Genomic DNA, 23,813 nt, shown 5'->3' with positions numbered 1-23,813 from the left:
AAATATATATATTTTATCGTGATTATTGATGGTAATGTGAATTTAAAATGATAATATATGAATGCTGCTTATTTTTGAGTAATATAATAGTAGGTGAAATCTCTAATTAAACATGTAGCTATAGACCGTCATTGATTTTTATGTTGTTTACCTAACTGGCATACGAAATAAACATTTCCCCCAATATTTTCCAGTGAGTGAAGCAAAGTAGCTTTGCTGACATAAACCTAACATTTATCCGATCAATTTTTAATTTGGAGACAACAACCCAGTTTTGTTGTTGTGTCAGGTAAAACCTCACCAAGTATAACTTGGAGCAGTGCGCTCGAGTTTGACCCGTTAAATAAACTACATTGCCCCTCCCCCTCTTCCGCATGCGTGAACATCTACGAGTAGATCTAAGGTGTCTATGGGTTATGTAGTTAAATTAATACAGCGTGTCTTTAAGGTCTACTGGAGAATACGTCATATATAACTACAATACCCATAACAGCATATGGTGCTCACCACCGTAGAGAGTTAGCTATCCGGGGGATATCGTTCTGCTGCTCTAGCTCTCCAGTCTATTTCACCCTCTCCCTCTTCCTGCGGATTGACATAATACAGTAGAAAAAAGCAAAACAAAACATTATAGGCAAAAAATGGCGGAGCTCGGAGCGGGGAGCCTTCAAGTAGGGGACCCTGCATTTAATTACCAGGAGCGAGAGTTTAACGAGCGATTGAAGCGGCTCTACCCGGCCGTGAATGAGGAAGAGACCCCCTTACCCCGATCGTGGAGCCCCAAGGATAAATACAGCTACATCGGGCTCTCACAGAACAATCTGCGGGTGCATTACAAAGGTATACAGACATGACGAAATGTAACCATGACTTAGCTGCCTTAATCGGAGCAGAACTATCCTGAACGCTACCAGCCTGATATTCGGAATAACGTTATGCGACTGTACGTATGCAGTCGCCCCAGTGTAGTTTATGCTGCTTTTCCGTGCCCCTGCTTTGTTTGAGAAATAAGAAAAATAGATGTCCAAACGATTGACAGTTAGCTGGTTGACGATGACATTGTTCAGGTATGCCAGATTAGACTGTCTGTTCGCAAAATAATTTAGCCATCTGTAGCTGTGCCATCCTAAGAAGTTTGAAAACGTAAATAATTAATAATTTGTACCATTTGCAAGCTGTAGATGCGATGCGTCTGACTATTATTATAGCTAGATGCCGTATAGGCATGACACGCATACGATTAAATATGAATGTCAAGTATGCTATAAAATTTCTCTCAGGTACGTGAGGCGCATACGTGTGTACATGTTAATATGTTTATATAATGAACCTGCTCCCTTATGCCGTCTGATCATTATCTTGTTGGCAGAAATATTTTGTAATGAGGTTTAGGTGTCGTATAGGCGATCATTTTCCTAATTACGGTGAATTTATCGCAGAACAAACAGGTTGATCATAGCAGGACAGGCTGCCGTAGCTCTGACTCGCCAGGATGTTTCTTTGTGTTAGACGGATATAATCTGCATTTTTTTGCTCCTGAATTCACGAATCGAGCTTTCCCTGTGTGAAGTTGTCATGCGAGTCCTTTTGCCTTAAGATAATTCTTCGGCTTTTACGATGTAAGGATTCGCCCCCAAAACAAAGGAGTGGCTATCCGTCATAATAATTTAGGGTATCTGTAATGTTCACCATGCATCTGCTATACCGAGGAGCAAAATGGTGATACGACCTCCACTTGTCTCACAGTATTTTTCACGTGGTCGTTGTTTATCCGTTTATCTCTTTATTAATATTTTGCGTGTGGGGGATTAAAAATGGAAATGGTTTGGTGAAGACAGTGCTGGTGTTTTGTAAGCGAACTGTGTCATATGCCGATGGCATCCGTCCAGGTCACCTAAGGAGGGTCTGGGCAGGATGAACATGTGAGGTTTGATGTCACTCGGGTGAGCGCACTTGTCAAAACACCATTTTCCTTTTTCCATCTTGCTGCTGTTATGCCAGCCACCTCACCCCCCCCCCCCAAACACACACACACACACACACACACACACACACACACACACACACACACACACACACACACACACACACACACACACACACACACAGAGTATAGCATGCACCCATGCACAATCAGTGGTTGATTAGCAAATCAGAATTTGAATGTATTACAAAAAGGGATTGATTGTTTTTTTGTAACCCAACATGAATCCACAAAGCTTAAAATAGCAGGATTTCCTCTTACTTCATTTTTACATTCATCATTTGTGTTTTTTTCCTCTAAACAAACAAAAGACGAGTGGTGTGATCGCCGGTGGGCCGAGCTGCTTCGGCTTCAAAGTTCGTTTCTGCTTTGTGTGTCTGAGATGGAAGCGGAGTGACCCGCTAGGTGTTGTTTTCCCGCCTCATCCTGCTCATGTAGTAAAATTGCCGGATGGGGGTGCGAGGTGTGCTCCCACCAGGAGAAACGGGGCACCCTAGTCTTCTCCAACTGTGTGCCAGTTTGCCCGCCAAACCTGTTCACTGGTTTGCAGGCATTTCAGCCACAACCCAGAGGGGTCCTCGGGTGTCATGTTCCGAGCTGGATAGTAGTCCTGACCCCTGCCTGTGTGGAAAGAGCCCAAGAATAGAGCTGTACCCCCCCCCCCCCCCCAAGCTGTCCAGTATAAGGGGGTATCCTCAGTAGATGACAGCTACTTCGGCAGCAGGCTCCCACGTGGCTTCATCCCCCCACCCCTGTGTGCCAATGCTAATATTTCATGTGTGCAGTTTTTGTTGTTTCCCCCACTCCCTCCCCCCCCCCAAGCCCTGAACCTCCATATTAGTCCCAGTCGGTCTTTCTCACTCAGCTGATTCTCTGGTCGCTCCTGCCAATGTTCCTGTTTCTTGGTCTTGGGCCAGAGCTAAGTTGCTAGGCGGCGGTTGTGTTTTTATGGAGAAGAGGTGTTTTCATTTATGGAGACACAAGGGGCCTGTCAAAATGGGAAAGCGGAGGGGGATGGGGGGGGGACTGAGAGGCCCTGTGTGTGTGTGTGTGTGTGTGTGTGTGTGTGTGCGCGCGTGCGTGCGCGCGCACGAGTGAAAGCAGCGCAGACCTTGGCAGCCGGCCCAGGGTCCTTGACGGAAATGCTCCCTGCGCTGCCTGTGTGGGCACGGGTGTCTCGGTTCAAAGGTCAGCACGTTCCTCAGTCAGGCAAAATGGAGGACGCCTATATTTTTCACGTGAACCGCATCTTTTAGCGAGGTGCGGGGGCATGTTTACGGGAGTGCTTTCTTCTTCTGAATCCTCCTCTTTTTAAGAAACGAGGAAGAAGAGCTGAACACTAACCTCATACACAAAGGGAAAGTGCCTTAATGAATTTCCAGATTTTATTTTGGTCCCTCTAGTCAGTAAATCCCTGAAGGTATTAAATGAAGTATGCAATGGAGGGAGCGCAAAGGCATGCTGCAGGCCCAGGAGGATAAAAATAGACGTCTTTATTTGTGTCAGTGTGTGACCGAGCATCGGGGGTCTCTGCGATTGGAAGCAGGTGCATGTGTGTCAGCGCATGATGTGTTTTTGCTTACGAGGCACGCTATGCGCAGTAAACATGCGCCAATACGGGCCTGTAACTCCTGCAGGCGGCTGTGGCTCGGGGCCTGTTTGATATGGAAGGGATTGGTGGACAACATGCGTGGCGAGCGGAGTATGGTGGTAGGGTTAGGGTGGGGGAGGGGCGGATTATGGGGGGGGGGGGGGCAGGGGTCAGTGTGGTGTGGGAGCTCGGATTAGGAGGAGGAGCAGTAGAGAAGTAGGAGACGCAATGTTTAATTTGGCTTACAGAGGTGGTTTGTGGAGGTAGAGGAGTCCTGCATTTTACAACTTGGCCGCAACTTCAGTCTGATGTTTACTGACCTCAGCTCCCACTGGATAAATTTTTAACTGCCTCCCGTCCACGTGTCTGTGTGCGCGACAGGAGTGATTAAAGGTGAGAGTGGCTTGTCTGCTGAGTGTAAACACACAAAGGAGAGGAGCTTTTGACCATCTGTGGCTTGGAAGCTGAGGTTCACCTCGTAACCTTCACACCGACCGTTCCTCCTTTTCTTTCTTTCTTTCTTTCTTTCTTTCTTTCTTTCCATCCGGCAGTTTCCAGTTTTGCCTTAAAGTGTTCCGTGCGGCTCAGCCTGCAGGTCAGATTATGCGATGTTATTCATCACCTGCAGCGTCAGTTGAAAGTTTAAGGCGTGATGACATGGCCTGTCGTTGTCATGTTTCCCTTTGTTCTTGTGATCCGAGTGACGCGCCATGTCCCAGGTGACAGCCCCAGGACCTTCCCTTCCTCGCTGAAACCCGCACACACAATCATCCCTCAAAAGTGTGACATCATCATGGTTTTGGACTCTTCAGAACGCGATGGCTAACTCCTCGCTGCTTCTGAGTGAATCACTCAGGCAGGTTTCTCAGAAGGGCTTGTGACAAATGCCCACACCATGACAGCGGAAGGGGGGCGGCCATGATTTTTTTTGTTCAGGCACGGGGAGGACGTGCACTGGGCCGGAACTACACTACCATTTTCCTGATGACACGCAGCTTGAACCCTTGTTGCTAACATGTTTTGACTCCACCGGCATGATCAGGGAGCACCTATTCTGATGGGTATTGCCTAAAAAAGGAGTCATTGCGGTATGGGTGGTTCCAGGGCTTTGAATCCTGCTGTGGGTGGGATCGCCCCGCTCTGCCAATCGCTGCATGGTTTCACTCTAAGCGAGCCAATAAGTTAACGAGGCGGTGATTGGCCGCGTGTGGCTGATCCCGCCCACCCGTTTTCTTTCTGCTGTCGCTATCCCGCAGATGTGCCTCGCAGGCGCGCACCAAACGGAACGCTCTGTTTCCGCCCGCAGAATCTCGAGGTACCCGCGCCCGTGCGTGATGTCTCCTGAAGTGCTGCGGGCCATTCCGCGCGTCACGGGAGCCGGTTCCGTGGCCGCCATCGTCCTGGTGATGGGAGGCGGTGGCGTGACGGTGCAGCTTGTGTAACAGGTTGCCAGAAGTCAGGCCACAGTCATGCCTGCTGCCAGAATAGCAGATTTACTGTGGCCCAAGCTGGGCTGAGCTTCACTGCGCATGGAGCAGAGTTTTAAGAGGGATCAGAAATCCCTATAAGGGTTTAGCACAGGTACTGGAACAACTGTGTAGCTATACCATGTTTATCGGGGTGAAAATGCTCCTTAGTATTAATAGTGACTGTGTTTGGGAGGGGCTGTTCCATAAGGAGCTTTTAGGGAGAGCTGTCAGGTTACAGGTGGAGTTGGGGTTAGGGTCCAGTGGGGTTATAATATAACCAATCAGGATAAAGATTTGCGGAGAGGGGTTATAATATAACCAATCAGGATAAAGATTTGCGGAGAGCACATTTTCCTTGGGTCACCCTTTGCCAGGCACAAGCCTGAGCCAACGTAATATCACCCAGGCAAGTTTTTCTGTTTGATTAATTAGTGGTGAAGCGAATTAAGCTCATTTAATCAATCACAGATTATGCATTTGAGTCATTAGCTAATATTACGCCCGGGTGGATCGTTGGAAGTCCTGGCAGGTAATTCAGCGGTTCCGGCATTTGAGGCGACATGACCGAATGCTGCCTTCTTTGCCCTCCGCCTCCCCCAGGTCATGGGAAGAACCACAAGGACGCGGCGTCAGTGCGGGCCGCCCACCCCATCCCGGCGGCCTGCGGGATCTACTACTTCGAAGTGAAAATCGTCAGCAAAGGAAGGGATGGGTAAGCATTCATTCGGCGAATCAGCAGACCGTCTCAGGAAGCACCCCCTACAGTCTGTCCATGTCATTGCAGTCTCCTGCCGTCTGAGAAATGAGAGTTGACCCAGCTGATTGTGGCCTGTTTTTCTTGGGCAGGTATATGGGCATTGGCCTGTCGGCTCAGGGGGTCAACATGAACAGACTGCCTGGTAAGTTTGGCTTGGGGGTGGGGCTTTATGTGGGTGGAGCCAGTGGTGGGTTTTGGATGTGCACGTGGGCGTGTCCCTAAGTGGTGGGCCAGCTTTTTTGCACATTGAATCCTGTGATTCTCTGGTGAATGGGGGGGGGCTCCTTTCTCTCCCTCCCTCCTGGACCAGTTACTGCTCAGGTACATTGTGCATGTGGTGGGCCTTGAGGTCATGTGACCCGCATCCCAACACCGTTGTGCCGCATCTGGCGGAGGTGACCTTTCAGCACAGGGACGCACCGTCCTTTCTCCATGTCCGTTCATTTGCCTTTGCTGGTTCTCAGATAAACGTTTGTGCTAGTGGTGAAGCAGGAGACACCAGCCTGCATTTTTAATAAGTGTGGCAGGATGGTGCTGAAACACTGATCTACGGGATCCCCCTGGTGTCCTCCTCCGGATTCCTGAGGCGCTTCAGGCCATCCAGGAGCAGGCTGTGGCCTCTCTGGCCAGACTGTCAGGGAGCCGGAAGGGGTCAAAGGGTGAAGCACCAGCAAAAAGATCACGTCGGCCCCAAAAACACACGGTGATGCCGGAATGTGGCTGAACAGAGTCCTTATGAATAATGGATGACTGGGTAATACAGGATGTTTACAATTGACCTGTGAGGTAAGAGACTGTGAGCTCAGTGAATGCCGTCTGCCTATGTCAGGCACGAGAAAACCCTTAATATGAAAACTTTTATCCACATATGAGCGTTAAAGACGTCCTGCATTTCCACGGGACAGAATCCTTAAGAAAAAAAATTATGGGCCTGTAAGTGAAGATGTTGTGTGGGTCACATGAAAAGTGTATGGCGTGGTCCCAGGACTAAATGGAGGTAGGTTACCTCGTCAGGCCCCGCCCCCAATCTGTCACCCGGCCTGCTTATGTCACATCGATACCTTTCAAATCCACGCCTGAATGTATAAAACTTTCCAGCATGAGGTGTGGATGTCAGACGATGACAAGTTGCTCAGATGCATCATTCATTCACAGGAACCGAATAAAACCATAGTAACGATCACCACAGTGTCCTGTGTTACTATGTGTCTTGAGTACTGCTGTTACTATGTGTCCTGGGTACTGCTGTTACTATGTGTCCTGGGTACTGCTGTTACTATGTGTCCTGGGTACTGCTGTTTCCTTGTTACGGTAAATAGTGTTTGTTTGGGCTCCTCTTTCAGCCACATGTGGTTAGTGGTGACCACCAGCCACCCGCTTCTGTTTGAGTGCTTCCTTCAAAACGGCACCACCATTGGTTAAAAATTGCCAATGAACTTGATTATCAGACATTCACAATCAATAGTCTTCGAGAAGCAGAGGCTATAGGGTCCTTGTATTGCTTTGGGGTGCTTTCGGCTGGGGGGGCTGCGAGGAATGGGAGATAGACCCTTAGGCTGGGGAGTGTCAGGGTTTGGGAATGTGTAGGTGATTCGTTTTGTATGCAAGGCTGTTTGCCTGGTCGCCAGTAATGCATAGACAGTGGCTACACAGGGAGTGATATAGGATTTGCCTGGAATGGGAAGGAGATGCAGATGGTGAAGGTGTGAAGATAGCTTTGCGGAATATGCCGTGATCTAGACATGTGAGACCCCAGTGAGACTGTGTGACTGTGCTGATTTTGTGTGACTGCTGATTTGTGATGGTGGTCTGGTGCAGTCTGATGGTGAGTCGCTGTGCTTATTTTGTGTGACTGCTGATTTGTGATGGTGGTCTGGTGCAGTCTGATGGTGAGTCGCTGTGCTGATTTTGTGTGACTGCTGATTTGTGATGGTGGTCTGGTGCAGTCTGATGGTGAGTCGCTGTGCTGATTTTGTGTGACTGCTGATTTGTGATGGTGGTCTGGTGCAGTCTGATCGTGAGTCGCTGTGCTGATTTTGTGTGACTGCTGATTTGTGATGGTGGTCTGGTGCAGTCTGATGGTGAGTCGCTGTGCTGATTTTGTGTGACTGCTGATTTGTGATGGTGGTCTGGTGCAGTCTGATGGTGAGTCGCTGTGCTGATTTTGTGTGACTGCTGATTTGTGATGGTGGTCTGGTGCAGTCTGATGGTGAGTCGCTGTGCTGATTTTGTGTGACTGCTGATTTGTGATGGTGGTCTGGTGCAGTCTGATGGTGAGTCGCTGTGCTGATTTTGTGTGACTGCTGATTTGTGATGGTGGTCTGGTGCAGTCTGATCGTGAGTCGCTGTGTTGATTTTGTGTGACTGCTGATTTGTGATGGTGGTCTGGTGCAGTCTGATCGTGAGTCGCTGATCTGTTATGCAGGCCTGGTGCAGTCTGACTGTGTGACTCTGCTGATTTATGATGGCGGCCTGCTGTTCTCTAACTGTATGACTGTGCTGATTTGTTATCTAGGCCTGGTGCAGTCTGACTGTGTGTGACTGCTAATTTGTGATGGAGACCTGGTGCTGTGTGACTATGCTGATTTGTGATGGATGCCTGGTGTTGTCTGACTGTGACTGCTGATTTGTAATGTCGGCATGGTGCAGTCTGACTGTGTGACTGTGTTGATTTGTGATGTCGGCATGGTGCAGTCTGACTGTGTGACTGTGCTGATTTGTGATGTCGGCATGGTGCAGTCTGACTGTGTGACTGTGCTGATTAGTGATGTCGGCATGGTGCAGTCTGACTGTGTGACTGTGCTGATTAGTGATGTCGGCATGGTGCAGTCTGACTGTGTGACTGTGCTGATTAGTGATGTCGACATGGTGCAGTCTGACTGTGTGACTGTGCTGATTTGTGATGTCGGCATGGTGCAGTCTGACTGTGTGACTGTGCTGATTTGTGATGTCGGCATGGTGCAGTCTGACTGTGTTGACGTGCTGATTAGTGATGTCGGCATGGTGCAGTCTGACTGTGTTGACGTGCTGATTAGTGATGCCGGCATGGTGCAGTCTGACTGTGTGACTGCTGATTAGTGATGTCGGCATGGTGCAGTCTGACTGTGACTGTGCTGATTTGTGATGTCGGCATGGTGCAGTCTGACTGTGTGACTGTGCTGATTAGTGATGTCGGCATGGTGCAGTCTGACTGTGTGACTGTGCTGATTAGTGATGTCGGCATGGTGCAGTCTGACTGTGTGACTGTGCTGATTTGTGATGTCGGCATGGTGCAGTCTGACTGTGTGACTGTGCTGATTTGTGATGTCGGCATGGTGCAGTCTGACTGTGTGACTGTGCTGATTAGTGATGTCGGCATGGTGCAGTCTGACTGTGTGACTGTGCTGATTAGTGATGTCGGCATGGTGCAGTCTGACTGTGTGACTGTGCTGATTAGTGATGTCGGCATGGTGCAGTCTGACTGTGTTGACGTGCTCGCTCTGTGATGTCTACCTGCTCCCTACCTTCACTTAGTTCCTGCACCTCCATCCACCTACGTGGCCAGTGATCTTCCATCATGACTGAATTTTATTTACCAGCACTCTCCCTGCCATTTTTCACACTAACATACTGTTTATATAATATGATTTATTACCATTTCATTTCACGTCTTCCCGACGACTATGTTAATGCAGTTACTGATACAGTGCTTTCTTATTTTTATTGTCTTATTTTATGGTTTTATTTTATTTTATTGACATTTTAATCTTTTATTCTTATTTATTATAATCTTATCTTTTTATACTATTCTTTGTATTACATATTTTTAAATCCATTAAGCAGGTGGAAAAAACATTTCACTACACCCTTATTTGTGTATGTGATGAATAAAACTTGAATCTATTTGTATCATTAGTTTGATGCTATTTTTATGCTCCTGTGTTTTCTTGTTTAAATGCGTTAGTTGAAGCCAACCCACGGCAGTGATCTAACCCACTTTACACATCAGGACGCTGAGCCCAAACAGCATTGCTGAGCAGGAGAGGACAGCACAGCTATTGCTCTGCGTGTGGCCAATGTCCTGTTCAAAATAACGTAATGTGGTAAAAATATTCACTGCTACGTGAAACACAGCTAGCAGGAAAATGTTAATTATAATTACTGCGGAGGCCGTGCCTGTGGTCAGATTGGAAGCTGTAAGGTGTGTATGTGTGTATGTGCATGTGCCTGCATTTATGTGATGGGTTTGTGTGTGTGTGTGTTGGCTCTCTGCGTGTGTATGTGTGTGTGTTGAGTCTGCACATGTGTGTATCTGTGTGTGTTGGGTCTGTGTGTGCGTGTTGGGTTTGTTTGTGCGTGTGTGTGTGTTGAATCTACGTGCATGTGTGTGTTGTGTCTTTGCGTGCGTGTGTGTGTTGTGTCTTTGCGTGCGTGTGTGTGTTGTGTCTTTGCGTGCGTGTGTGTGTGTTAGGTCTGTGGGGGGGCAGCCCCGTTCCAAGGTTAGTGCATGGACTAGCTGATGCCAATGTTTATCCCACCCCGACCCTGTGACCTTCCTACTTGTTCCCCTGTGTTACTTTAGACACACATTTTCCTGGCCGTGTTCTCTGGCCTGTATGTCTGACGCAGTAAAATGCTTCATTCAGCAGTTTAATGCAGCGGCGTTACCTCCCGCCCTCACGCCGGCGCTGCGCCACCGTTACCTCCCGCCCTCACGCCGGCGCCGCCGTTACCTCCCGCCCTCACGCCGGCGCCGCCGTTACCTCCCGCCCTCACGCCGGCGCCGCGCCGCCGTTACCTCCCGCCCTCACGCCGGCGGCGCCGTTACCTCCCGTCCTCACGCCGGCGTCGCGCAGCCGTTACCTCCCGCCCTCACGCCGGCGCCGCCGTTACCTCCCGCCCTCACGCCGGCGCCGCGGCGCAGCCGTTACCTCACGCCGGCGCCGCCGCGCAGCCGTTACCTCACGCCGGCGCCGCCGCGCAGCCGTTACCTCCCGCCCTCACGCCGGCGTCGCGCCGCCGTTACCTCCCGCCCTCACGCCGGCGCCGCCGCGCAGCCGTCACCTCCCGCCCTCACGCCGGCGTCGCGCCGGCGTTACCTCCCGTCCTCACGCCGGCGTCGCGCCGCCGTTACCTCCCGCCCTCACGCCGGCGTCGCGCCGCCGTTACCTCACGCCGGCGTCACGCCGCCGTTACCTCCCGTCCTCACGCCGGCGCCGCCGCGCAGCCGTTACCTCCCGCCCTCACGCCGGCGTCGCGCCGCCGTTACCTCCCGCCCTCACGCCGGCGTCGCGCCGCGCAGCCGTTACCTCCCGCCCTCACGCCGGCGTCGCGCCGCGCAGCCGTTACCTCCCGCCCTCACGCCGGCGTCGCGCCGCCGTTACCTCCCGCCCTCACGCCGGCGCCGCCGCGCAGCCGTTACCTCCCGCCCTCACGCCGGCGTCGCGCCGCCGTTACCTCCCGCCCTCACGCCGGCGTCGCGCCGCCGTTACCTCCCGTCCTCACGCCGGCGTCGCGCCGCCGTTACCTCCCGTCCTCACGCCGGCGTCGCCGCGTGTCCTTAATTTTTGTGTGAACTGTCACTGGGGCAAGGCGGTGTTTAAAATCACACCACCACCACTCGTCGGATCAGGGGATTCTGCTGTTGCACCTTAGAGTCAGAAGCTTTGCCTGGTTTGTCTGTTTGTTAAGAAGCTGTTTTGGATTAAAAGCAGCAGCTCGCTACAAGGTGTAACGAGCCGGGGGGGTTACATGCCTGAGGCCTGTTGTAAGGGGTGGGTTTGTTTGTGTTGTTGGTACAGATTGCTGGTGGCTATCAGGCCGTGTCGAGGCCCCACTGCGTTCATAAGACGGTGACACCCATGTTCCTGGCATGACGCTCCACACACGTGCTCTCTGCCATCTGCACGCGTGTTCTGGCTCCGCGTGGTTTATTACCGATGCGCCGCGCTGCTGCCAGTCCTCGCTTCCTCTCTCCATTTTTTCCCTGCTAACACACGCTTGGATACAACCGCTCTCGTGTGAGCGCACACAAACGGGACCTCCTGCCTCGCACGTGATCGACGCTCCCAGCGTTCTCCCTTCCCCTCTTCTGGCCGTGCGTGTGTGCGTGCCCATCTCCAATCTGTGCCCATCTCCAATCTGTGCCCATCGCCCGCAGTGACGGGACTAATTTGGCGACAGGTTATATTTAGGGAGCGCCGTGCTAAGCGTACAGGAACACTGTTACCCAACACTTAGCCTGTGTGTAGAGCCGCAACCCCCACCCCCCAAGATGGACCAGGTGTAGGAGGAGGGGGCATTTCCATGCCCTCCCCCCTGGCAGCAGTCACGGGGGAGGTGGGGGGGGGGGGGAATGCGGGGGTGCCTGGGACTCCGGGGCTCAGCTTGCCGCTCTCCGGCTCCTCTGCCTGAAATTGGCCCTCTCTGTTTCACTCTGTTCCAGCACCTTCCGTAGCTCCTGCCACACACACACACACACACACACACACACACACAGACCTCTACTGTGTCTGTCTGAGTCTGTTAGCCTCCATTATTCATGTGCAGGAATGTACACGACTGCTCCCATTCTCTCTTTTTCTCTCTCTCCCCCTCTGTCTCTCTCTCTTTCTCCCTCTCTCGCTCTCTCTCTCTCTCTCTCTCCCCATCTCTTCACACGGAGAGATCTACCCTCTCCTGATGTGGGGTTCAGGATCCATCCCTGGCCTCTCGCCTGTCCCTCCGCCTTCCTTACTCCCCTAGTGTACAAACATTTACACTCCCGTTTGTCCAGCAGACACGGTCTGCCAGTGGTCGCCATCTCTGTGTTCTGTTCATCCGCATCTCTCCATATTGATTGAGGCCAAACCGATTCCATGTTCTGACCGCGGTACGTTTTTGTTTTCTCGTTTTAGTTTTGATTCTTTTCAGCTTTCCGTTTTAACTTCACTTTTTAGGTTGGGACAAGCACTCGTATGGTTACCACGGCGACGACGGACACTCCTTCTGTTCCTCAGGAACCGGCCAACCATACGGCCCCACTTTCACGACGGGTGATGTGATTGGCTGCTGCGTGAACCTCATCAACAACACCTGTTTCTACACAAAGAATGGCCACAGTTTAGGTGAGGATGGCTTTGGTTTCCCGGTGCTCATCTCTGTTTTTATGTATGTATTCAAATGAAGCTGATGGTATTGAGCCTCTGCCTGGTGATGGTGGAGATATACGATTTACTGAGGGCTTTTCCTGTCTTGGTCTTGCAGGTGTGGCCTTCACCGACCTTCCTGTAAGTGTGGCAGAATTATTTCCCTCTCTCTCTCTTTTTCTTGTTTTCTGTCGCGTTTCATGAGCCGACAAGTGATTGGTCTCTCTGCATTTGCTGAGATGTATATTCTCGCATGTGACACCAGGGCTTCCTCTAGCTAAAAGGGACTTGGGGAGTTTGAGGAATTGTGCTTAGTGAGTGACTGCTGGTATGTAAATACCAATAGTGTGGATGAGGCTTTGAGACCCGTCTAAGTTGGGTACCAGGTATCTTGTCCATGGGTTATGACCCTGTTCCCCCTGGCTCTCCCCCCCATCGCTTCCAGCCAAACCTGTACCCCACGGTGGGCCTTCAGACCCCCGGGGAGATCGTGGACGCTAACTTCGGGCAGCACCCGTTCGTCTTCGACATCGAGGACTACATGAGCGAGTGGAGGGCCAAGATCCACAGCATGATCGCACGCTTCCCCGTTGGGGAGAGGCTGGGCGAGTGGCAGGCCGTGCTGCACAAGTGAGGGCGTGCGGTAACACATGGTGACGCGCGGTGACACATGGTGACGCGGGCACACACGCGGTGACACATACAGGGATGTTCCCAGACTGGAGGCACAGTGCAAGCACACAATCAGGCCCAGACCCACGGCGGGCTCACATGTTAACACACAAAACACACGTCCTCACACGTGTCCCCCAGACATGGGTTTACCCGGGCTGAAACCAAGGGGGCCTCCACTAAAATGGGGCCAGTGTTGGTATTTGCCAGTGAATGCACACCGTAGAACAGGGTGAAACTGGGCAGTGACGTTTGCGGGGGGTACTGTTTAAACTGAAATAGCCCGGATGCCTCTGACAGAGAGAAATTTCAGGTCCAGAGAGTAAAAATCCAGACCAAGATTTTGTTTCAACTCTGCAACTATGACTCTATATATTCAACTGGCTGGTTGAAACAAAATCCTGGTCTGTATTTTTACTCTCTGGACCTGAAATTTCCAGCCCCGGCCTCTGACCATGTTAATGTGCCTCTGGTGTCCACCAAGTTTTGTCCACACATATGAATTTGCATGAGCACACACTGAAGCTCACGCACACTTAACACGATCCTCTCCACATACACACACCCACACACTCGCACTCACTATACTGTTCATGCACTCACACACTTGTGCTCTGTACCAATAAGGCAGATCCCCACACAGTTAGCCAGTTAACCGCTGTGCCTGCTGTCATGTGACAAGCGACTGACGTCTCTCGTAACCCAGGAAGTGCCTCGGTCTTGAGCGTGACCCGCTTGACGATTCCGGCCGCTGACGCTGCGTTCCTCTTAACCGCTACAGTATGGTGTCCAGCTACCTGGTGCATCATGGGTACTGTGCCACCGCCATGGCCTTCGCCCGAACAACGGAGACCATAATCCAGGAGGAGCAGAGTTCTATAAAGAACAGACAGAGTGAGACTCCCTCAAATGCACACGTGCACTCACAGAACCCTTGTGTGAAGGCGGAATGAGCTCTCCACATCCTTTAGGGTAGCGGGATTATCACGCTGTCAATCACTGACTATTCCGTGTCTCTGATTGGCCGAAAGCAGATAGTGATTGACAGCACAGTCAAATCTGGCCCACCTTTTGAATTCTGGTTTGTCTGTCATCTGTAGCCATAGAATTAGATGGTGACGTACTGCTGTTCTCCTCCATACAGGAATACAGAAGCTGGTGTTAGCGGGCCGGCTTGGCGAAGCGATTGATGCCACGCAGGAGTTATACCCCGGACTGCTAGAACGCAACCCCAATTTACTCTTCATGTTGAAGTGAGTAGCCTCAGACGTGGGCCCCATTTTTACTGGAATAGCTTCGACCATGAGACACGAATTTATAAATAATTATAGATATGTAAATAGGTCTGCGTGCCGGCATGCGAGTGGCTCGTTCCCCTGTAGCCCCCGTCATGGCAAACACGATAACACGGTCACCTAATGCTTTTTGTTCTGTCAACACGGAGTGTCCCAAAACATACCTGTCTGTACTGTAAACTATAGATGCGTTCTGTGATTACCGGGGGTGTCTGTGCAAGGCGGGGTGGCCACTGGAGAATTCCCGATTCAGTCAGTCACACCCTGCCCCCCAAAGACACAGACACAGGGAAGTGTGGATGATTGGAGGGGCTCTCACTGGGTGTGCTGGGGGGAGAGTCTCACAGGGATGGAGTTTGAGGTTGGTGGGTGGTGGATACTGAACATCGTAACGGTATTAATACTGATTACATGATAGTGGATAGACAGGTGGTGTTTACTGAACACCGATTGAGCATTAAAGTTCTTAGGTGATAGAGGACTGACAGGTGGTGTGTACTGAACACCCATCCAGCATTATGGTTCTTGTGTGATAGGGGACTGACAGGTGGTGTGTACTGAACACCCATCCAGCATTAAGGTTCTTGTGTGATAGGGGACTGACAGGTGGTGTGTACTGAACACCCATCCAGCATTATGGTTCTTATGTGATAGGGGACTGACAGGTGGTGTGTACTGAACACCCATCCAGCATTAAGGTTCTTGTGTGATAGGGGACTGACGGGTGGTGTGTACTGAACACCCATCCAGCATTATGGTTCTTGTGTGATAGAGGACTGACAGGTGGTGTGTACTGAACACCCATCCAGCATTATGGTTCTTGTGTGATAGAGGACTGACAGGTGGTGTGTACTGAACACCCATCCAGAATTATGGTTCTTGTGTGATAGAGGACTGACAGGTGGTGTGTACTGAACACCCATCCAGCATTAAGGTTCTTGTGTGGTAGGGGACTGACAGGTGGTGTGTACTGAACACCCATCCAGCATTATGGTTCTTGTGTGATAGAGGACTGACAGGTGGTGTGTACTGAACACCCATCCAGCATTAAGGTTCTTGTGTGGTAGGGGACTGACAGGTGGTGTGTATGGAACAGCATAACAAGCAGTAGAAAACCTTCAGTATATCTTTGAGAATTTCATGGAAGAAGCACAGGTATATGTGGGTGTATGGAGTGAGCAGAGACACCAGCCAGTGGGTCGAGGAGCCGTGTGACCTCTGGGGTGGGGGGGGGGGGTGGCACTGCTTTCACACCCTGCTGCTGGGTGGGGTGTCTGAACGCTCTTGAGATTACAGCATCTGCTTAGGTCTGATTAAGGCTATGGGGAGGGGAACTCTCACAGCTCGTCAAGTCACAGTTAGCTATAGCGTCACCAAAAATATTTTTGCAATTCCCGAACCTGCGTCACCTGCCCACCACCAGGGCGGCGCACCGGGAACCCATTCGTATGATTAGTCAATGTGCCATTGCGTTCCCCAGGTGCCGGCAGTTTGTGGAGATGGTGAACGGTACAGACAGCGAGGTCCGCTGCTTTGGTACGCGCTCCCCCAAGTCCCAGAACAGCTACCCCAGCTCCCCCAGCCTAAGTCCCCGGCACGGAGCCACCAACCCACACTTGCACACCACAGGTAATGTGTACATGTGTATTGGCTGCAGGCTGTGGGACTGGGCTGCCCCCTAGAGGTTGTGCTGAAATGCTGCAGCTCTGGCCCCCCATGTCTCTCCTGCCCCCATCTCAACCCACAGACAGCCCCACCTGCAGCAATGGAGTCACCAGCAAGAACAAGAGCAACAGCAAATACCCCGGCGTCAGCTCAGCCTCCTCTTCCTCCTCCTCTTCCCCCTCCTCCGTCAACTACTCTGAGTCCAACTCCACCGACTCCACAAAGTCCCAAGCTCACAGCGGCACCAGCAATCAAGAGACCAGGTGAACGGCTGGGGCTGGTATGATGATAGGAGTATGATGAGGTCCGAGTACGTGCTATGTGTCTGTGATGTGCGGTGAGGTCATGGTAAAGGTAGGGAGCACTTTAACGGGCGTAGGGTGCTGTGTGTGGGAGACGTGGGCTGAGTATAGTGGAAAGTGAGTAACCCCTGGGTGCGGGTTAGGGTAGGTGGGGGAGGCCCCTGGGTGCGGGTTAGGGTAGGTGGGGGAGGCCCCTGGGTGCGGGTTAGGGTAGGTGGGGGAGGCCCCTGGGTGCGGAGGCCCCTGGATGGGGGTTAGGGTAGGTGGGGGAGGCCCCCGTCCCCCATAGTGTCCTTGGCCTGATATTCCCCTTACCCACTTTACATTCACGGCAGGGATGAAGACATACTGTAGGTCATGGTTAAATCGGGTGCCCCCTTGTGGACAGTTTGTCCCAAGGCCATTATGTTTATAAATAATGACTCATTGGCTGAGGAATGATGAATTAATGAAGTGATCTCTGTGTTGAGCGCTGACATAATAAGTGTGTCCAGCTGGGTCACTTTCTGCTTCAGCAGCACAGCAGCCCGCAGACTGAGCAGGAATTAAAACTGCAGGCTGAATTCTGCTCCCCATCCGTGTGTGTGTGTGTGTATGTGTGTACGCGTGTGTGTGTGTGCGCGTGTGTCCGGGTGCTCTCCACAGCGACAGCGAGATGGAGATCGAGGCGGAGCACTACACCAACGGCCTGGCCGACGCCTCATCTGCACGGATCGTCAACGGCACCTACAAGCATGAGGAGATCCTGCAGACTGACGGGCACGGCCTGGGAAACGGCCTGGCAGGTAGGCGGCCTCTTACTCTCCAGCCCTCTGCTGTAACCGCTCTTCTTGCGGTGACCCCCCCTCTATCTCCTCGCCGCCTCCCGTCCGCCTCCCTGGCTGCTGAGGCCAGTGGCATCTGTTGCATTGTAGTGTGGATATCAAAGTGTGCGTCAGTGTGACATCCTGCCGTGTGACTCTGTGCCTCTGCTGTTCAGTACAATCATTCTCACTCACTGTCTCTCTCTGTCGCTCTTTCTGTGTCTTTGTCTCTCTGTCTCTCTCGGTGCCACTTTCTCTGTGTCTCTTGGGTCGCTGTCTTTCTCTCTTTCTCCATCTTTGTCTCATTCTGTCTCATTCTTTGTCTCTCTCCATGTCTCTGTCCTGTTCTGTCTCTGTCTGTGTCAGTCTCTTTGTCTGTGTCAGTCTCTTTGTCTGTGTCAGTCTCTTTGTCTGTGTCAGTCTCTTTGTCTGTGTCAGTCTCTCTGTCTGTGTCTCACTGGGTTGCTCTGCATCTCCATGTCTCTCTGTCTCTATGTCTTTGTCTTGCTCTGTGTCAGTCTGTCTCTCTGACTCTGCATAAATCTGTCATTCTGTCTCGCTCTCTGCAACTTTCTCTGTGTCTCTCTGGGTCACTCTGTATGCCTGTATCTCTGTCTTTGTATCTCTCTCTGTAGCTGTGTCTCAATCTCTGTTGCTCTCTACCACACTGTGCTGCTCTGTCTCTCTCTAGTTGTATTTCAGGACTCCCTCCCTCCCTGGCACATGTTTGTAGATGCTGAGAATTAGCACAGTCTCTGCTGTTTGTCATCAACGCCCCTGTCGGATATTAAATCATGTACCCGGCCGGCTGTTATCACTGTCACCAAGAAGGTCATGCTGTAGCGAAAGCTCCGAGACGCTTCTCCCCCTGTCACACACACAGAGGATGGCAGCACCTCCAGGCAGCTCTGCGGGGGGAACCTGGCTGCAACCGAGCGGATGATCCAGTTCGGCCGCGAGTTGCAGGCGCTGAATGAGCAGCTGTGCCGGGATTACGGCAAGAACCCCACGCACAAGAAGATGCTGCAGGTGCGAGGCATCACATGAGCCACATGGAACCCGGCGCCGCTCCACCGGGCCACCAGCTGCCAGTCCAGTCACTCTCTCTCGGTCTAACTTTTCCGTTCGGTTCCTCTCTCCATCTCCTCCTCTCCTTCTCTGTCTCCCTCTTTCCGTCTGTCTCTCAGGATGCCTTTAGCCTGTTAGCCTACGCAGACCCTTGGAACTGCCCGGTTGGGCAGCAGCTGGATCCCACGCAGAGGGAGTCGATCTGCTCTGCCCTCAACAGCGCCATCCTGGGTAAGGGCCTAGTATGCAGGACAAGGACGAGCAAACCTGCGGCCATTAATCTCCACCAGCTCGCTCACAAACGACAGCAAAGTCCTGTAGACATGTCCTATATTTTCAGACAGTCATTGTCCTGAGTTAAACCATCTCAAATCCCCCCCCCCCCCGGGTCCTCAGAGTCTCAGAACCTGCCGAAACAGCCCCCCCTGATGCTGGCGCTGGCCCAGGCCAACGAGTGCGTCCAGCTGATGGCCCGCGTCCGCGCCGGGTCCTGCTCCTTCGCCAGAATCGACAGCTTTTTGCACTAACCCCAGCCACAGTGAGTCTGCCGATAAACCTGCCAATAAACCTGTCGATGTCTGTCCCTTCTGGTCCCCACAAAGTGTCCACATCCCTCCACTGTCCCAGCAAATGTATGGCCTCCTAAGTCCAGGTGCCATAACCCCGACGCAGTGCTTAGACCATACCAGTGGTTCTCAAAGTCGGTCCTCAGACCCCACTGCCCTGCTTGTTTTCCAGCTATCCCTGCCCTGCACACTGCTGATTACCTGGATCAGGTGTGTTCAGTCAATCAGAAGCTGAATGACAGCTGGGGCAGGGATAGCAGGAAAACAAGCAGGGCAGTGGGGCCAGCGGACCGACTTTGAGAACCACTGGGCCATACTATCATCTGTCATGATGTAGCAAACAAGATCCTATTTTCTACCAGATGTTTAAGCTTCCTCTAATGTCCTTGGTTTCCTTGTTTGGTCGTCAGTAACTTCTAGAACAATACTGACTGCTTCTATCTTGGCTTGGTTTCCATCTGCTGGTTATAAATGGTATTACACATTTCTAATGATGCCAGAATACATCATTTCTGTAATATTAGATTGCAGGATACAGTTCCAAAAGGGCAACCTAAAGCAAGCTGCTAAACCTGACTTATCCCAGTGGATTAAGTGTAGAACTACAAGCTACTTAATCTGCCTTGTTCTTTTTTCTTCAGGCACTGTACAGGACAGCTAAGAAAGAGGACTTTCCACTCCTTGGCCATCGTGACATAGGACAGCATGACTTTCAGTTGGTGTGCCGTTTGACAGCCGGTGGATGTATTGGGAGGTCGGGGGGTGTGTGGGTTAATAATACAGTACATGAAAAAGGCTTCTTTTTAAATTTAGTATTATCAAATACAGATTGTGTGACACTATTTAAACATTATTATTATTCTGTTCATCTAGTTTTTTTTTAGTTTTTATTTTGTCATTCGTTGTTGTGCTCATCTTGGAAATTTCTAGTTCCTTTTGTTTTTTAAGGGCGGAATCAAATTCCTCGCATACTATTTTAAATTTGTGTATGCCGTATTAATTATATTGATAATAAGATAAAGACATCATTGTAATTAAGTGAAGTCCTTTTGGTTTCTCTCACCCAGAACTCAGGTACACGAAACGCATATTTAATTTCAGCATGGAATGTTCTGGAAGCTCATTTTGTCTTACCAGCAGTACAGTGACTCTGTGGTGTGCCTGATTTTTAGCTCTTTTACCAGATATGTGGGATTGTGATAAACTGAAATTGTTGCGGCAATGGCGGCTGGAGAGTCGGGGCCCACAGCCGCCAGCCAGCGACACTGTACGCCATCTTGCCGGCGCCTTGCTGGCTCTCTCGGGGGTGCCAGACCACCGCACCACAACTCCGTCTAGTCCCACCAGACCAGGGCCTCCCACCGCACCACAGCGCCGTCTAGTTCCACCAGACCAGGGCCTTATTAAAGGTCCATGATATTTGGAAAATGATTGGAATGACATCAGGCGCGATGCGCTGACTTCACCGTCACTTCCTGACTAGTATGTATCCTCCCGGGATGAACCGCTGGTATCTCCGTGAGTGTGTCTCTCTTACGGACGATCTTCTGACCCCTGACCATAATTACACTGGCTGCTAACCTGGGATGACATCATTACATGTAAAAATGAAGAATTTGTTTTCGCTTTTTGGTTAATACTAAAAAATAGAAGTCGCCCCTTTATACTTGAAATAAAGGATTTCTAGAGAGACGAAACTCTGGCCACAGGATGCTGGTAATGCATGCTGGGAAACTCCAGTCACCCATCATCCTGTGGTGACCTGTTGCTTTTTATTAAATGTAGGACACAATGTTCATTTCTACTCTTTCTATTTCCTAAATATTGAAATAAGGTCAAGGATCAGGTTTACTAACATGCCAAATATCGCTGTTAATTTAAAGACTGTGATGACTGTTTAACATCTTATCCATTTATCTAGCCTGTTTAAATGGGCTTCAAATTTTGAAGATTAACAGTGATTTTTTTTTTCATATATACGTATATATACATATACATATATACATATGTATATATATGTGTGTGTGTGTGATATATATATATATATATATATATATATATATATATATATATATATATATATATATATATATATATGAGACTGAGTTTCTGTAACTAGGTCATAATGTTATAGCATTCTGCATTTTGGGCAGTTCCGGTTTTAAATGTAGATATAGCATTACTAGACCTGAATACAGCTGTCATACATGAATCTGACAGCCACTTCGGAAAGAAGTAATGCTTTTCATTTTTGACGGAAGGCGGGTTGATGTAGTCGATAGGCTTCACCGTCATCCATGTATATGGATTCTATGTTCGCGGTTTCTGGAGAAGTGCGGTGCGCCTGTGGATCGCCGAAGCCGCAGGAGCAGGTCGATAGTGAGCTGACTGCGTCACCAATCAGTCGCTTTCCTTTAGCTTTTATTGAGTCCTTTCGTCTCACAGTTGTTGTTTCTCCAAGTCCCTTTGCTAGATCTCTCTAGTCTCCTGTTTTGTGTCGCCAACTCCTCTGATATGACTGTCTTGACGTTTCCGTGTTTGATCTTATGAAATTAGGGTATTATTGGGTATTATACCAAGTTTTCACCTGAGCTTTGACTAAGGGCCCCTGATTTTTTTTCGTTCAGACATTTTAATTCATTGCCCACCCCAGTTCTCCTGTAAGCTGTACGCCCCCAATCCCAGTGTGAGGGAGGATCTACCTTACTTGGTGACTCCGTATGTGGTGCTGTCGTTTCCGTTTGCCGTGGACTGCTTGGCATGTGAAACCCTGGCCCATGGCCACATCCTTCACCCCAAACTGTGCCCCCCTGAGACAGCCCCACCCCTGTCACACACTGTCAGTGTGACTGCACCCCCCTCAAGGTCAAAGCGATGCCAAGCCCTCGTTCATTCCCTCCTCCTGGTATTATGCGTCCTGACGTAGTTAAAGTCCTTCCTCCATCTCTACCAAAAAGACGTTTGTACTGTAGCGCCACCCCCCACCCTTTCTGTTTCGGTAAATAGAGCCCCTCCCAGGTCAAGGACCTTTTTTTCCGACACCTTAGTCCAGTTTTGTGGCGAGGTCACATGTCGGCGACGGCCATTGAGGCTTGGCGCCTTTCAGGTTCCAGAAATGACACGTTTTGGATGCTGCCAGACAGGAAGATCTCTGAACCCTACAGTTTCCACTCCTCCTGTCCAGGGCTTACCGTCGCTCCACCTTAAAGTTAACGCTTAGTTTAAAGGGTCATCTTCTTTGGGCACAATCAGGGTAGTCATTCCTCCACGGCATCCCCCTAACATGGCAGGATGTCGGGGAGGACAGGGGGCCGTAGGAGTGACCTACAGCTGCTGCAGAACACCCCAATTCAGCCCGACAGAGTGACCGTTTGCTCAGTGCCTCTTCAGAGTCACACTTCGGGCTTTAGGACAGGTGTCCTTCCGTTAAATATGCTCTTGACCTCCTGGGTGAGTTTTACCGTTGGTATTTTCACAAAGATGCGAATGAACGTCATTTTGCATATACCTAGCCTACTTGAACTGGTCTGTACTACTACAGACCTAAGAAGAGAGTGGCGAGAACCTCCCCGCGAGGTTAATTTTGACGACCGCACAAGTCGCGTCCTGGACCGACACGAGAAAAACAGGAACGTTTGTCACAACTTTCCATATCCTTGAGTGAACCTTTATAATTGAGCCATCTGACATTTCTGCCAGCTGGGAGCCTTGAAGAGTCTCCAAAACTGAGTCGGGACTCTAACTCCCAAGGGTTTAGTGAGTCCTCATGCATAGTCGCGTCATCCAGCTTGGAGCTCTGGGCTCCCCATCACCAAGAGGCACCAGGCAATCAGCCACAATATACTGAAGCCCCACTTTTAAAGATTTAGACATAGGAATAAGGTAATTTATTATAAATAAGTTCACTTCAGAAAGACACCCCAAGTGACATAAGGAATGGAATTTAACTGATCAACTATTACAAGCTGTGCACAATTTTTTTTTTTAATTTTACTGAGTTTGACTTTAGCTTTTGTGGCATAAGTTACCCTCTCTACATAGCATGAATGTTTGAAAACCTTTAAAAACTATTAAGAAAAACATAACAATGAAAAAAAAATCCTACCTATGTACTGGAAATATGGAAAAGAAATATTGTATTCTGTTGTATTTTGACAGAATTATTTTTATTAAAAGACATACATGTGAAAATCATTTCATCTGATTGATTTTTTTCATTCAGTCCACCGACTGATTGGGGGGGAGGGGTATTGTTTGTCTGTTGCTGCTGTTATCAGACCACCCTTCTGAGTGTTGTAACATATGGTTTTTCAGATATCTACAACTTCATAAAAATAGCAGTTCATAGGGAAGGATGACTTGGATGAGTACTGCCCTCGGGGGCAAAGCATGCTGGGGGGGGGGGGGGGGGGCGTTCTTCTTTAAATATGGCTGTGGGGAGCAGGAGTGGGATTGCAGTTTCTGGGGTCATCCCCTCTCTCAGTGTACTGACTGTGGCTAACAGGAGGCACCCCATAAATGGATGGTCTGAATGT

General features: G+C 50.4%; 1 protein-coding gene across 3 annotated transcripts; it reads left to right on the top strand.

Moving 5' to 3' along the window:
- Positions 1 to 518: 518 nt before the first annotated feature.
- Positions 519 to 23,472, top strand: ranbp10 (RAN binding protein 10). 3 transcript variants are annotated; one of them, XM_023827241.2, is made up of 15 exons: positions 519 to 840; positions 5,645 to 5,756; positions 5,891 to 5,943; positions 12,719 to 12,886; positions 13,026 to 13,048; positions 13,353 to 13,537; positions 14,361 to 14,473; positions 14,724 to 14,832; positions 16,355 to 16,503; positions 16,622 to 16,802; positions 17,487 to 17,626; positions 18,528 to 18,673; positions 18,832 to 18,943; positions 19,109 to 19,250; positions 19,920 to 23,472. In XM_023827241.2, exons 1-14 carry the CDS (start codon positions 642 to 644, stop codon positions 19,237 to 19,239), a joined length of 1,821 nt encoding a protein of 606 aa, XP_023683009.1. In that variant the 5' UTR covers positions 519 to 641; the 3' UTR covers positions 19,240 to 19,250; positions 19,920 to 23,472. The 3 variants fall into 3 exon arrangements, with proteins under 3 accessions (XP_023683009.1, XP_072554729.1, XP_072554730.1); XM_072698628.1 differs by lacking the exon at positions 519 to 840 and adding an exon at positions 3,183 to 3,530; XM_072698629.1 differs by lacking the exon at positions 519 to 840 and adding an exon at positions 4,848 to 5,450.
- Positions 23,473 to 23,813: the final 341 nt, after the last annotated feature.

This window comes from Paramormyrops kingsleyae, chromosome 13 (assembly GCF_048594095.1).
Source record: "Paramormyrops kingsleyae isolate MSU_618 chromosome 13, PKINGS_0.4, whole genome shotgun sequence".
NCBI lineage: Eukaryota > Metazoa > Chordata > Actinopteri > Osteoglossiformes > Mormyridae > Paramormyrops > Paramormyrops kingsleyae.
This window is presented reverse-complemented; position numbering and strand designations above follow the sequence as displayed.